The 16,264-nt window shown below is 37.6% G+C and overlaps 1 protein-coding gene across 1 annotated transcript; it reads right to left on the bottom strand.

Moving 5' to 3' along the window:
- Window positions 1-13,163: 13,163 nt before the first annotated feature.
- On the bottom strand, window positions 13,164-14,769 carry LOC129235390 (serine protease HTRA2, mitochondrial). Its single transcript, XM_054869204.1, has 2 exons — window positions 13,641-14,769; window positions 13,164-13,559 (listed from the first exon to the last, which is right to left on the bottom strand). Exons 1-2 carry the CDS (start codon window positions 14,735-14,737, stop codon window positions 13,394-13,396), a joined length of 1,263 nt encoding a protein of 420 aa, XP_054725179.1. The 5' UTR covers window positions 14,738-14,769; the 3' UTR covers window positions 13,164-13,393.
- Between the last annotated feature and the right edge of the window lie 1,495 nt (window positions 14,770-16,264).

Raw genomic sequence — 16,264 nt, 5'->3', positions numbered from 1 at the left:
GCCTCTGGAGAGAATCTCTCAAGGGACATGGTAGCATCTGAACTTCATACAGATCTCTCTATCCGCAAACTAGAGTTTGAGGGTCGTGCTAGGGCAATATTTTCAAATAGGCAGGATTGAATTGAGGGGAAAATCCACACCGAGATGAAATCGGAAGTCGGGGCATGATTTTTCTCTTAATCTGCCAATTTATCTATCTCCTTTAAACTGCCGAATACTGCTAGTGTTTTTCAAGCAGAAGTCTTTGCAATCCTACAGGCATGCAAAATACTTAGAGAACACGGGAGCGAGAGTGATATTAACATTTTCTCCGATAGTCAAGCCGCGAGGAAGACTCTGAAAACGCAATGGTGCTGAACGAAACTAGTAAACTTCTGTGAGGAGGATATCAAATCTCTTGGGTGTGCAGGTAACATTTCTCTAATCTGGGTTCCAGGACATAGAAACATAGAGGGAAATGAAATTGCTGATGAGCTTGCCAGGGAAGGGGCTGAATTGGCCTCAGAGACCTGCTACCCGGTCATCAGCAACCCCCCTGAGTTGTTAAACGGGAACTGCACAAATTATTTCTCAGGAAAGCGCAGAAAATATGGAGCTTCATTTCTTCACCCTTTGGCCCCAGTCCAATATATGGAGGACTCAGAAAGTCCTTTGCACTCCTCGCCATTCAATTTCCAAACTCGTAGGTGTATTTACCGGTCACTGGACGATCGGCACACACGCGGAAAAGCTGGGGTTACCATTTAACCCCCCATTGCAGAATCTGTGGGGAGCTTTAGAGAAGGAGACTATTTCTGACTTTCTCCGTAAATCTCCGGGTTTAACAGGTCACTGGGTGCTCCTTTCTTCGGCAGCCTGGAGCAATGCGCCAACCTAAATCCAATCAATCCTCTCCATTATATCAACAGCTCTGGCTGGCTGTAGATATCTGCCTGTTGGAGGTCTCATAATGGTATCAAAACGGCACTTCAGTGCTACTTGAGGAGTACCAAACTGGCACTTCAACCATTTCACCTACCTACCTTTTTATTTATTATTTATACATATTTTTTTATATTTTGATGAATGTGATGCATATTTTTCTTATGTTTTAACTATAGTGGGTCGAACAAAAGACTGCACCAAAAAACAACGAAAGCAGTTTCTGAACCTCAGTGCAGATGGAAGATCTTACACAGAAATACAAAATATTCTTTCATGTTCAGCAAACGTGATTTCAAATGCTCTCAAATTTGTGCAAAAGCCGGAAAAAGAGAAGGAAACCGAAAAACGGAAACGCAGAATTGTAAGTTGCCCCAAAGAAAATCGTAAGAAGTCAGTCATACAAATTAAAAAAGTAGTTAGATTAAATGTTACTGACATACCTGTACGAAGAAGACTACGGCAAGCTAGATAAGAAGCTCGTAGTTCACGAAAGAAGGCACTCCTGGCACCAAAGCATAAGGCAAAACGTTTGGAATTTGCAAAAAAAAAACCATTCTAGCTGTACGGCTGACACATGGCCTTATATTTTATGGACTAACGAGTCACAAAAAGTTTTGTATAGCAGCACGGATTCACGACAATATGTAAGACGTCTCCCTGGTACCCAAAATCAGCCACAATACACTCTAAAAACCTTCAAACATAGGAGCTCAAAAATGATGGATGGGGATGTTTCTCCTATTAAGGCGCAGACGACACCAATATTTATGTGGAAATAATACAAAATGTTGCATTGCCGAATTGCAGAGAGGAAATGCCAATAAAATGGGTCTACCAGCAGAATAATAATCGTCAGCACACGAGTCGGAAGATCAAAGATTAGTTTCGCGCAAATAAAATTGAGATTATCGAATCGCCAGTTCAGTCCCTCGACCCCAATCCTATAGAAGATCAGTGGGGGAACTTAAAAGGAGTCGTACATAGTCCCAAACCGGTTAACAATCAACAACTTTGGAAAAGTGTTAAAGATGCGTGGCTGAAAATTTCGAAGTTGCGATGTGAACAATTGGTGGGCTCAATGCCCCGCCGTTGTGCTACCGTAATAAAAAATTAGAGAGATTCAACTTAATATTAGTTACAACTTAATATCTGCAAACCTTTTCAATGCAATTTTTCTTTCATTTTTTTATAAACTTGGGCAGAATGCGATACTCATATGACCACTGCTATTTTAATGTTAACCATGAATTTATATTTTTTGTTATGAAAAGCTTTGTTTCTCGTTATAAAATTTATTTAAATATGTGTTCAGTTAAAGAATCGAATAACAATAGAATCATAATAATAATAACTTTCTAGTCACATCATAGATCAAAAATTTTTGAAAAATAATAGTACCAAAAAATAATTAGATTTTGGTACTATTATTTTCGTGTGCGCAACTGTATATATAATATATATATACAATTATGTATCCAAGATGACGCAAAACTAATCAACTAATTTGGTTTTTGAATAACTTTTTTACGAGGGGTGCCTTTTATATTTCGAGATTTGGCAACCCTGGTGTTGCAATCTGGTAACTGACAGCTGTATCGCAAAGTTTGACATTTTTTGGCTTTTACGTACTCAGAACGTTTTGAAATACCAGCGCTATTTGTGTTGTTTACAGTAACTTAAAAGATTCATCTCGGTCCAAAAATGGAATTAAATCGTGAACATTTTCGTGCGATTATTTTTTACAACATTAACTCAGCAACATTGCATGGATGAACTTAATTCATTTTTTGGCGATGAAGCTCCATCAACCATGACCTATCGTGAGAGGGACCAGCATACATTCAATATTGCATAAACATTTGAATGTCAAAAAAATTTGTTCGCTTTGGATCCCACACAATTTTTTGAATCGCTCAAAAAAAGGCTCGTGTCGATTGGTCGAAGGAAATGCTCAAAAAATACGATCGCGGGGATTCGAAACACGTCTATGACATCGTGACAGGTGATGAATCATGGATTTACGCGTATGAGCCCGAAAGTAAACAGCAGTCGACTGTATGGGTGTTTCAAGATGAGCCAAATCCAATAAAAGTTGTTCGCGCACGAAGCACTTCCAAGCAAATGGTCGCCTGTTTTTTCGGAAAAACTGGACATGTCGCAACCGTACCACTAGAACAACGCAGAACAGTAAATTCTGAGTGGTACACAACCATTTGTTTGCCAGTTTTCTTCCAAGAAATTAGGAAAACCAATCGCCAAAGACGGATCACTCTTCACCAGGACAATGCCAGCTCTCACACATCGGCTCAAACAACTGCATTTTTGAGCACCCAAAACATCGAATTAATGGGTCATCCGCCGTATAGTCCTGAATTGGCACGGAATGACTTCTTTTTATTCCCGTACGTAAAAAACAAACTCAGAGGTCAACGTTTTTCGACACCTGAAGAAGCGGTTGCGGCATTCAAAATGCATGTTTTGGAGGTACCTCATTCAGAGTGGCAAAAGTGATTCGACAATTGGTGCAAACGCATGCAAAAGTGTATAGATCTTCATGGAGAATATTTTGAAAACCAATAAAGTGATTTTCGATGATTAAAATTTGTTTTTGTTCTCTAATCCCGACATATAAAAGTCACCCCTCATACTAAAATAGAAAAAATATTTTGAGTGATATAAATATTTATTTTGAACTTTTACGCGCTCTATTGGTTTGTCTGCCTGCAGCTGTCTAATTCAAATTTTTTTCCCTTACATTCCATAACGAATTGCAAATAAGCATGAAGATAAATATAGCGGCCTAGATAAAAATTTATTGTTTTTCCCGTGCTCGAGTTTTTCTATATATCTTGACTAAACGCTATTAGTGCTGATTTCCTGGCACATTTCTGACATATTCGACTACTCCATATTTCTCACTCGATATACTAGATATTTCTGCCGTTTGCAATTCTCAACATTTACTGGTTTTTTCTTCATGTGAAGTAGCAAAATTTCCATGCAAAAATTAAAATCGAATATTGGCTAAAATGAGTTGAGGTCACTCAACTCTGGCGCATTCGTCGGCTCACGAAATAAATTAAAAGACTTAAGCAGCGAACCCATTTACTTCATAAAGAATACTGGCATACATTCCACTGGGTATTTGAATTTTTTCGACAAATTTTTATAGCTTTATATAATATATTTTTATTTTATTTTAAAAGCAGAGAGAAAACATTTAAATGTACAAATGCATACGCACGAATAAAGCCATTGTTCGCTCAACACAATTAAATGCTTCAAACCGTTTTGAAAACGTAAAATTCCTTTGCCATTGTTATTATTTATTACGAATTTTAATTATAACAGACACATGATTTTGCATATACAAATGTATACATATTGGAATGTATTTTATTGTGAACAAATATAATAAATGAGATATTGTAGCAGAACTCGTTTGTTTGTGATTCACCATTCGCCATTGACATATTAAGGGGGCAGATACCTGTAAACGGTCATATTTTCCCTGATTTTCATTAAAATTATTTAAAATGAAGAAGTCAATATATTTTTTTTCAAAATTGGCATACAGTTTACTTATACATTAAATTAATATAATTTTTTTTTATTTTTATCATTTAAAATGGCAGATGTACACTAAATTCTTAGCGTGTACGCTGATTCGAAAATATAATATAGTTTTGAGAAAAATGCGTCTAAAGTTTGAATACAACGTAACTATACCTTTCCCAATGCGCGAACGCAGAGAATAGAGTCGTCACGGTTGACGATCTACAATATAAGAAATACTTAAGTTTACTTTCTAAAATTTTTTGACATATTCTTAAAGCACTATATTAAGATTTTATGAAAGAAAAAAAATTTTTTTTCAAAATTTTACAGGTGTCTGTCCCCTTGAGGTTAATATTGGAATAGTCGAAAGTTTGCAAATTTCATTAAAAATTCATTATACTAAAAGCTTATTTATGTCACAAAATATTGAAAAAAGATAACAAGTCGAAATAGAAATAGAAAACATATATAAAAAACTATATATAAAAAAACATTTCAATACTTTAAGCCTGGATGAGATTGCCGAGTAAAAAATTATTCCCAAAGTAAGACAATTTCGTACTATAGGGTGGGCCATGTAAAATTTGCTTTTTGAATCGGCTATAAAAAAAGCACTAATCAATATTTTTTCAAACTTTTTTTTTATTTTGATGATTGAACATTGTCATTTATGAATGAAAAATAATATCGTTCAAATGACTGCCACGACTGGCTTTACAGTAGGCCATTCGATCAACCCAATTTTTAAACACATTTTCGATTGTTTGGGCTCCAATTTCATGAATGGCAACTTCAATTTCGTGTTTTAAAGCATCAATCATCTCTGGATGGTTCGCATAGCATTTGTCCTTAACGGCTCCCCACAAAAAATAGTCCAACGGGCTTAAATTACAGCTCCGAGGCGGCCAATTGATATCGGAATTTCGGCTGATTATTCGGTTTTCAAAAACGGTAGCCAAAAGTTCGAGTGTAACTTTGGCAGTGTGACAAGTTGCACCGTCCTGTTGAAACCAAATGACGTCCATGTCATCCATGTTGTTGGAAATAACTCGTTGAGCATGTCACGGTAACGCTCGCCATTTACTGCAATCGCGGCTCCTCGCTCATTTTCGAAAAAAATGGCCCGATGATACCGCCAGCCAAAAACCGCACCAAATAGTGACTCGTTGTGGATGCATTTGCTTCTCTACAGCAACGTGTGGGTTTTCTGAGCCCCAAATCCGACAATTTTGCTTATTGACGTAGCCACCGATGTGAAAATGAGCTCCATCAGAAAAGAAGAAGAAGACTCACCCCTTTGAAAATAGGTTTTCAATATTTCCCAATTTTTTTCAAGCGTATAGCGTCCCATTTCGTAAATGTCAAACCTTTAAGTAAATTATGAACACATTTGACATGTCATTTGTGTTACCATTTTCAAAAGAATAGGTGAATCAAAAAGCAAACGCTATATGGCCCACCCTGTAAATAATAACTAGTGATATGGGAAACAATTTGATTGAATACGGAAAGGTAAGATGAAAAATGCAAACTGGTCTTTTTTAAGCAAATAAATATTTATGTTATTTAACAAATCCAAATTTTGCTATTTACATATTAGCGTATATTAATTTCAATTATTTCTGTCCAAAAATATACTTCACTCTATAAAAAAACCATAATCTTGTAATATTCAAATTTTGAACAAGATTTATAGAAATTCGAAAAATTTTCATCAAGATTTCAATTTTAGTTTCCAAAGATTCCAGTCAAATTTTTTATGAGGAGCTTTTTCATAGCAGAAATACACTCGGAGGTTTGCCATTACCTACCGAGGGGCGACCGCTATTAAAAGACAGTTTAGTATTTAATAGTTCTATAATCCATTTAAAAACGAATATAATAAAGAGCAAGTTTAAGTGCCTACAAAATACCGTTGATTTTTGACAATTTTTTTTTTTTTTTTAGTTGTTGGTACTAGGCTTTTCTCTCCATATTCGATCTTGGCGAACTTGTCAAAATGTTATTTAATTTGCTATAGTTTTTTCGCGGGCTGTGTTTGAGAAGGAGGCGAATATAAATATTGTTGTCAGACTGCTCCAACCTCTGTCCAGGGATGCAAACTGTTCTCTAGAGAACATCTCAGTCCCTGTGAGTTCCTCGCTGGGTAAAATCATGAGCACATGTGCGTAGGGGTATTCTAGCCAAGCACATAAAACGCGGAGAGCACGGAAACACAAAGAAGTAGAAACTATGTACGTAATTATAAATTTCTTAAATTGCCACTCGCTTAATAACTCAATCAAAGGTGGCTCGTATGACCTTTTAACAATTTTTTTTTAGTTTTTTTTTTCTTTTCGTTTCTTTCCCAACCATTCAATATTTTTACTGTTGTCATTTGTGCTTGTAGTGGAATTTGAAGAAGTGCTGACGGACAATAAGTGCGTAGACCCTCATCAATGTTTGCAAATATTTACAAACATACAAATAAGGAGTCAAAAATAAGAAATGAAATAAATTTGAAAAAGAAATGCAGTCGAAAGGCGTAGAAGTGAAAGAAAATATTTACAATGAGCTGTGTGACGAATGGATGTCGGCACTTGCGGCATTCGGTTCTCAGCTTAGTTGTGGCTATCATTGATGCAGCAGCATAAACGCACACACACATATACACTAGCACCAATGTGCAAATCTCAAGTGTTCGCGCATGCGTTCCGCTTCATTTTCGCTCTGCGGTCAATAGCAGCAAAAGTAAAACACAAAAAAAAAGAAAGAAAAAAACACAAATTGGAATCTGCTGCAGGGAAAGTGTAGCCACTTTTATAAGCTTTTGGGCGCTTTTGTTTCAATTGCTGTCAATGCAAATACCAATTTCTGTAGAAAAGTATGTATCTTTGTTGTAATGAACGCGCGTTTTGTTTTGTGTCGCATAATTTTCACTGCTTTATTGTGGCTGCCGCAGCTTGGCGTTTCTGTGCTATTGATTACCGTTACCGCTCGTGTCATGGCTATTGTGTTGCATGTAAACATGCAGTTTGCATGTTGCTACAAAAACAAAATTGCCAATGTTACCGATGTTACCGTTGCAAAGGCAAAAACAAAACAAAAAAATGAACACTAAAAAGACTGCAATAAAATCAGCAAGTAAAACAAAACCGAAAAGTGGCAAAAACGCATGTTTTGACACATGTTATGGCGCACCCTTTCGCTTCAGTTGTCGCATGGTTGCCATTGAAATTCGAGTGGCACAAAGCAAGCGAGTCCAAAAAGATATCATACGAGCCTAAATACATACATACATATATACATAAGTAAACATCTTCATACTCACTTCTTTATGCGTTGCACAGCTGCCTCCACAATTAACCGCAATTGATTATGGCTTTGTGATATTTTAATTTGTAAAATTTGATGTTTGTATTAATTGCGTGTGGAAACTCAAGTCGAATATATTTTTACGAGGAATTCAATAGTTTTAAGTATTAAAAACAAAAATGCATATCGAAGAGGCTATTCAAGTAGGCAAAGCAACTATTGCTAATTTTTCATGCTGCTGTGATCTGGAGATTAAGAAGTGATTTTTTCATAAATTTCACAATCTTTGTACTTTTCCTGCCAAAAGTTCAGTTACAAATTAAGTCCGTTATATTTTTTAGTTAAATTTAATAATGTAAATATTAAAAAAAATATTTTTAATTTTCACTCGAAATGGTCACCATTTTCTTATACACAAGAGCGATCTTCGAAGTTCTCAAAAAGCGGTTTGCCACGGGTTAATAACCTCACCCTTCATAGACCAGGGCATTCACTGAGGAAGTAGAAGATAGTTGCCTTTTTCTCCGGTTGATTACAACAATGGCAAAATTGGAAAGAATACTCATTTTGGCTTCTTGTCCAATTATGGGCCAGAAGCCAGTTATCACTGCCGTGAGTCTGCACTCATCCCCTCGTTTCATATTTATCAATGGTGACATTTGTTTGTCGTTTTGCTCACTTTGCATGCCGTCTGATCCTTCAATCTTCTGATGTCCCGGGATCCAGATTAAGGTAACTTTATGGTTTTCATTCAAGCTGGTAAGGCTATTCCTTCTTTCTTCCACCAGTTTAGAAGTTGTTGTAGCCGAGTCCAGTGGCTGGATTACAGCATACATAAGAGAAATCTGCGTTTAGTACGCTACATGCTGCTTCTATTGCCAATACTTCCGCCTAGAAGGTACTCGAACCTAACATTGTTTGAGACTCTCCAAATTTCTATGAGGCCTTCGTCGGGCTATGCTCTCCAATTCTTACCACAAACTATAGTCCAATGGATTCAGATCTCGACTTCCAGACGGCCAATCTTCTGCGGCAATGAACCCAGGAATATTGTTTTTTAGCCACTGCTGGGTGGTTTCTGCCTTAAGGGCTGGAGCGAGATCTTGCTAGAACATTCAACGCTCTCCATTGAAGAGAGTACTGCTCAACTACTTCGCCATGTCTTCTAAGACACCCTCATGGCACACTTTTGCCCCGGTCTTAACACATTTCTCGCAGAAATGAAGAAATGTAACGCTATACAAGATACTCCCCGCCAAACCATTACGGAAACTGGATGGTGCCCACACTGAACTCTTGGAACAACATTTTTTGCGTCTTTAGAAGCTTTAGCATAGATTTTGTCGTTTTGCTTATTAAAAACTGCTTTAAGAGTAAAAATTGTCTCATCTGTGAAAAAAAATATTTTCATGGCTGTTGACCGCGTGCGACCGAAGAAGCTGCTTGTAATTGTAGAGTTTCAAATGATGACCAGTTGAGCGACGGAAGGCTTTCATGTGGATGTCTTGACATGGATCTGGGCAATACATTCATTTCCCTTTGCCTTCTAAGGTGATTTCTGCGAATTCTTTCTCGAACGGGTTTTGCGGCTGCACGGGTTCGAACCGTGCGAGGACGACCACTTTTTTTTCTATCTGTCACTTCAGACAAATATTGGGTTGGGGAAAAAGTAATGCCGTATTTTGTCACACTAAACTGCGAAGACGACAATCTGTACTACAAGTGTCTCTTTGACAGTGTTGTGATCGTACGTTTCAGTCTTAAGTTATAGCGCGTCAAAGATGGAGTCCACCAAGCAAGAAATTCGTCATATTTTAAGTTTTTACTACCTTCGAGGTAAAAATGCAACGAAGGCGGCAGAAAAAATTTGTGAAGTTTATGGGCCTGATACTGTAATGATTCGCACAGCACAGCGTTGATTCGATCGATTTCGTTCTGGTGTAGTAGATATCGAAGATGCATCCCGTACTGGTAGGCCAATCGTCGTAGAGACTGATAAAATCATTGAAATTATCCAAAGAGACCGGCATGTGAGCATTCGCTAGATTAGTCAGGAACTAGGTGTAGACCACAAAACCGGTTGGAACCATTTGCAGAAGATTGGATTCCAAAAAAAGATGGATGCTTGGGTGCCACACGAGTTGACGCAAAAAAATCTCTTGGACAGAATCAACGCTTGCGATTCTCTGCTAAAACGGAACGAACATGACCCATTTTTGAAGCTGATGGTGACTGGCGATAAAAAGTGGATCACGTACGACAACGCCAAGCGGATGGGATGTCCTATCGCACCCACCATATAGTCCGGACCTGGCACCAAGTGACTATCATCTCTTCCGGTCCATGCAAAATGCCCTTGGTGATACCAAGTTGGCCTCAAAAGAGGCTTGCGAAAACTGGCTGTCTGAGTTTTTGGCAAATATGGAGGGAGGGTTTCAGTGTTTTCAGCAATTCGTAAATCTCACTTGCACTTTTACCACACTTTTGTAATGGAATAACTGCAATGCAACTTTCCTTAGCTCCCCACTCCAATGTTAGCAAGCGAAATTTGTCACTAAACCGAGTATAATTTATGAGTAGACGAGATAACGGAACTTCTTTTTGCGAATTTGTTCTCGCCGTATGCATTGTAAAATTAGTAAAAGAATTTATGGCAAGACTAATTAGAAAACGAATCCAAGCGTAAAAAAAAACTAAAAGCAGTTTCACTAATCTGAACACCTGCAGATAATCTCGTTTACCTTGGCCAATACGCGATGAAGGAAACACACAAAACTTGCTGAGGTTCTCCAAAACGAATATTCTTCTTCAGTAGGAATAACTCATGCGGCATTAGACTACCGGCATTGGAATTCCCCGCAGAATTGGAAATAGAAAGCTGGCCAAGTACATCAGCCTCGACAGCGCCGTCGTAGTGGTGGATATTTCTTCGTTGGCGTACTCGATTTGTGTATTAAAAGACCGCCTTTTATTTAGATTACTTTGTGCTAGCCAATATTGCATGGATCGCATTGTTGCGGATACCGCCTATATTTTTAGCCGTTACCACAACAACAATGTAGTCGGCAAAGGCAATTACCTTAGCTAGCTCTAAAATCCTGACATGGAGATCACCGTCGTACATCATATTCCACAGCAACGGCCTGAGAATCGAGCCCTATGAAACGCCACTCGTTAATTCAACTTTCCCTCGTCCCTTTGACGTACTGAATCACAGAATTCGACCATCAAAGTAACTGCGCAATATTCTCCTCAGGTACGTGGAGACCCCAACTCTCTGCATTTCTGGCGTCTATAGCGCTAATCAGGCAGTACTCTCCGGACCCATTAAGCCAAGGGCTACCGCGGATTGCATTCGTTGCGAGCTGGATTGCTAAAGAGACTGCATCTGTCGTTGGCTTCCCTTTTCTAAATGCGAATTGATTTTCAGACAGGTCTCTCTTTAGTGAATAAATCAACAAATTCAAAAGGAAATGACTAATACCCAACCGGCGCCACCTTGTATATACACACATACACATTTTTATCAACATATTATATGTATTTTGCAATTTTTTTTTTTTATTAAATTGTTTACGCTATTTTTCTTGTCGTACTCAAATTCACCTAAATATTCTTATTTATTAAGTTGCATTTGCCAAAGCCCACGTTTTTTTTAACAACGAAAGTTGATAAATGCGTAACATTTTCGTTGGCATATAAAATTGAAAAATTTATTAATCGCATGTGTCATTTATTGACTGCTTAAAAGTAATAAAAGTCTCGTTTTCACATATAAACCGCGTAAGCTTTGCAATATCATAAACAAGCGCCAAGTTCAGCGGCCAATCGATGGCGCACTACGACAGAAACACAAAAGGGAGGTGGGGAAAGGGCTGCGAAAAAGGAGAAAATATGAAAAAATCATAACAATGGCCCCACACAAGCCCAGCAAATTAAATCCTCGCAATTCCAATTTCACTTTTTGGCCCAAATTCGGGGCTATAAGCCAAGCTTATACACAGACACACACGAGCTCGCAGGCATAAGAAGATAGCGAAAGAGCAACACAATGCGCAACAGCAAAAGCATAAGCGCCTGCGCACTTAACACGCACTGGCGGTTGGTTTACAAACACATTCACACATATGCATGTATCTTCGAAGAGGCGCACTGATTGGCACAAATGTCGAGTGTCACCCACAGTTAGCACAGAAATTTATGAAAATTTACCAGCTGCATGGCAAAATGCAAAGATCAGAGAAGAAGCGAAGGCTCGGCAGACGCGGCTAAGAGACGTTCGCGGCGGTTAAAAGCAAAATATTGAATCAATTGATTGTAAAGCACAGATATTTCAATTAGCGTAAATCGTACAAGCAAACAAGCTAAATAGGCTGACTTTAAGCGTAGGAATAAGAGAAAAATTATACCAAAAGCGCTGCGATGCACGCAAATGTGTAGTGAAATCGAAGATGCAAGCGTTGCGTTCATGCGGAGTGCGCTGAAATCGAAATGCAAATTTCAGATTACTTTCATGCTACTACTGGTGCGCATACAAAATGAGCGCTTATCTATTGGGAGCATCGAGAAAAGTTTTGCATTCACAGTCAGCTCATTGCATGCCACCAAGCGCGTTTTCCGATCATTAATAATTACCATAATTCGCACGCATCATTGAAATGGGAGCTAAGTTACAAAAATATAAGCTTTAAGCGATGCAGCAGCGATTGGCGCTACGCATCGAATACTTTACCCAACTCGCTATCATTTGCCGCATCTTATTATTTATTTACTTTGCTGCTACGAGTCGCTGTTAAAGAAAAGATATGATTTATCTGATGTACAAAAGTACGAGCGCCTCAAAGGTGGCCAATATGTTGGCCCACACATGGGCAGTGTCAACTTCCACGAGGTGAAAAAACGAATAACTAAAATAGCATTTAAAAGAAAATGGGAATAAAAGCGATTAAGTAAATAAATATCGATCTGGGCAGCATATTTAAATAAGATAACGAAAATGAACCGAGTCGTGGCGTGGTGGGCATAAATCATAAAAGGTGTTTCACAAAATTGGTGTCGCCGGGTTATGCCAAGTGGTAAATTAACTTCTTTTTTTCGAAATACTGAATGTGGTCTTGCATGAGTTGGAATATGCTTGCAAGTCGCTTATATTGTTATTGATTTAGGTGCGAATGTTGAATATTTACATTTACTTTTATTTTATTATGCATGCGCCTATATTTTGCATTCACTTAAAATTACTTGTGCGTACTTTTATCACTTACACTTTATGCGCACTGATTTTAGTAACTAAATTTATGTGTTAGTTTTATGTAAATACTTATATTAAAATTAAATTAAATTTCTTCTACAGGCTCCATTGCACTGCTGCATTAATTTTCTCAATGTTTTCGTTTTCTTATGTCAGTTTTATTTATCGTTTGTTTCCTAACCTCAAAATATTGCTTCCTTAAATTAAAGAAATTATTATGAAAATATCGACTAATTATCTCTGACGCTTGCTAGTTGCCAGAAGTCGGTGGGCAGTGTTGTTAAACTTTAATGCTTTTCTAAACAATGCCCGTGTGAAGTGCATTTGTGCTGGAGTATATCAGGATTTAAAACTCTATAAACATTTTTAAGGATCTTCAGGCACAATTTTCACAGTCATCTTTTTCATCCCACGGTAAATAGTTATATTGAGCGATTTCGTCTTATCAGCTAACACTTCATAAACGTCTGAAGAGTTCTTGATTTCCTTCTCATTGATCTTCGTAACAATATCACCTGGATAGAGGCCGCCACTAAAATGAAAGAAAACATTTTGCATATTTTAGCTTACATTTCATTCTAGATAATTATAATTGCATCTGGCGTGCACTTACGCGTGAGCTGGCGAGCCAATGATTACTTTCCACACCAAAACGCCATGTGTTAAATCGCTCGGTACATTCTGCGAACGGCTCTTTAGCTCGAAAAGTATGTCGGGCGTTAATGTAAGCATTGTTATACCCATATAGCGTTTTTCTGGATAATCCATTTTGCTAATACCCGTCTTACGTCGCTCCTCGGCTTTTTTGAGAAATAGTTTGACGTAGTCAATAGGTATGGCAAAGCTTATGCCTGCAGTAACTTTCATTGAATTGACACCGATAGCTTCTCCATCCAAGTTGACCAATGGCCCACCAGAGTTTCCGAATGTGATAGCTGCATCCGTTTGAATATAATTAATATCACGATTTCTCAATCCCAATTCTTGTGAGGGACGTTGTGTTGAGCTGACTACGCCAGCCGTCACTGTATTACTCAAAGCCAATGGGCTACCTAGCGCTACTACCCATTCGCCGGAACGCAGTGTAGCACTATTGCCAAGCGCCATAACTGGTAAATCTTTGCAATCTATCCGCACTATCGCTAAATCTGAAGATTGATCTACATCCTCTACAACACCAGGAAAAACACGACCATCGTTTAGCCTTACTTGCACCATTGTGTGCGGTTTATTGATGACAACGTGCGCATTTGTCAGTATGAGCCCATTGGAATCGATTATAAAGCCCGAGCCATTCGACGCTGTAACTGGCTTACCGGTATAGTAATCAAATTGCCGCATGTCTTTAATCTCTATGTACACTACCGACGGTGCACAAGCATAAACCACATCAGCAAGGAAGTTATATTGCTTACGTCGCCCGGAAAGTGGAGGCAACGTAAACGCAGACACATGTGGGATTATAGAATTTCTGTGTTTATAAGCTAAGTACGCAGATACAGCCGCAATAGAGGCGATAGGCAACAAGCTATAGCTCCAAAACCTTCGGTGTCCTTTCTGCGAGTTGTTTCTATCGTGATTCTGCTTCTCATCGTTATAGTTTCTTCTTATTAGTAGCTCGTAAATGGACTGATTAAGTGTCGGCAATAATGCACGTGAATTTAATTTTTTTAATGAAACATGAAATTTATTGAAATTATTTAACGCCATCACTACACTGAAATTCGCCCCTCCCCAGCTGTTTTGCGCAAACCAGCTGATTTGAAATCCGCTTCTTCTTCTATGCGTAGCATTCACCATGAAAGTAAGTAAGATAATTGCTTCAGATAAATGGTAAGTTTCATCAACATGAGCTGAAAAATAAAGGAAAAAATGTTGAAAATTAGTATATCATCAAAACAAGTATTTTTCCGGAAATCGAATAGTTACACGAAGTGAAGCTAGTTATTTCAGGATATAAATATATGACGATCATACATTTACGAACATTAAAAGGAGGATATGAATACTATTTATTATGTCAATTTTCTGATACTATCTTCAATTCGTGTGGAATTTTACTTAAACAAAACCAAATAAATAATTGGGGTGACACTCCTGTTAGTTTCTCGTACTTGTGGCATGTACCTAGATGTTGCTCCACAAGTGGACGGATTTACAGTTTAGCCGACTCTAGGCGACAGATATTTTTTATGAGTAGCCCTTTCATGATAGAAATACACTCGGAGGTTTGCCGAGGGGCGACCGCTATTAGAAAAAACCTTTTCTTCAAGTCTGAATTCCGAATGGTGGTCACGCACCAACCCACTCGGCTACGGCCGCTGATTATTTTAAATGAAAGTATCCAAAATAAAAAAAGAGTATCTTACATTATGTTGATATTACTTATTACTCTGCGCAAATAATATTCACTACACGATTCAACAAAAACTTAGACAGTTAAAGGGGTTCCGTCATGGAAGCTCTCATTCAAGTCTTCAGTTATCTTAGAGTGCTAAAACAATGTTTCACTGTAGCTGTAGTGCAGGGTATTTCTTATGAAATCTGAAGCGTGTTGATTGATCACATGCTCAAATCTGTATTTTCTTGTTTTTGACAAGCATCGCTCCACATTTCTATTTCATTTTCTATACTCTCCAAATTATATCAAAAAAGTCGGCATCACAAATATCGTTCATAAGCGATGAGAATTAAATTTGAACGAGGTTTTTAATAATGAAAAGTAGTTATACTCATTACTTTATGCTTCCGCAATTTCAAAGGAAGTATTAACTATGTAGATCCTTGGTAGTATTTCAATTTCACTCAACACTGTGTTACCAATTATTCTTTAAGAAGTGATATAAACTATTTAAAGAGTTTCCTTGAGGTTAACCGACGAAGTCTAGCTGGTCGTAGTAGCGATGATGCTTCAAATCTACTTATTTTGCGCGAATTTCTTGACTTTCTATTACGATGTAAGCAAAGCAGATTAGTAAGATATTCTAGCCACCAAAACGAATGAAAAAAAAACGAATCAGCTGCTATAATAACCCACTTTAAATATATTTGATAATTTGAAAGAATCAGTGGGTTGTCTTTCCATTCGAAATTCATTTATTCAAATTTATTTTGCACAAGCATTATATTAGTTTAAGTTATAGTAGTTTAATTATAAATAAGAATTAATAGGAATATTTAACGTTGCTTATTTTTTTTCATAATTAAAAAAAAATGCTTCAAAACGCACTTTTATTT

Source organism: Anastrepha obliqua, chromosome 1, assembly GCF_027943255.1.
Source record: "Anastrepha obliqua isolate idAnaObli1 chromosome 1, idAnaObli1_1.0, whole genome shotgun sequence".
In the NCBI taxonomy this organism is placed as follows: domain Eukaryota; kingdom Metazoa; phylum Arthropoda; class Insecta; order Diptera; family Tephritidae; genus Anastrepha; species Anastrepha obliqua.
Note: the sequence above shows the minus strand (reverse complement) of the source record. Positions and strands in the feature narration are given on the sequence as shown.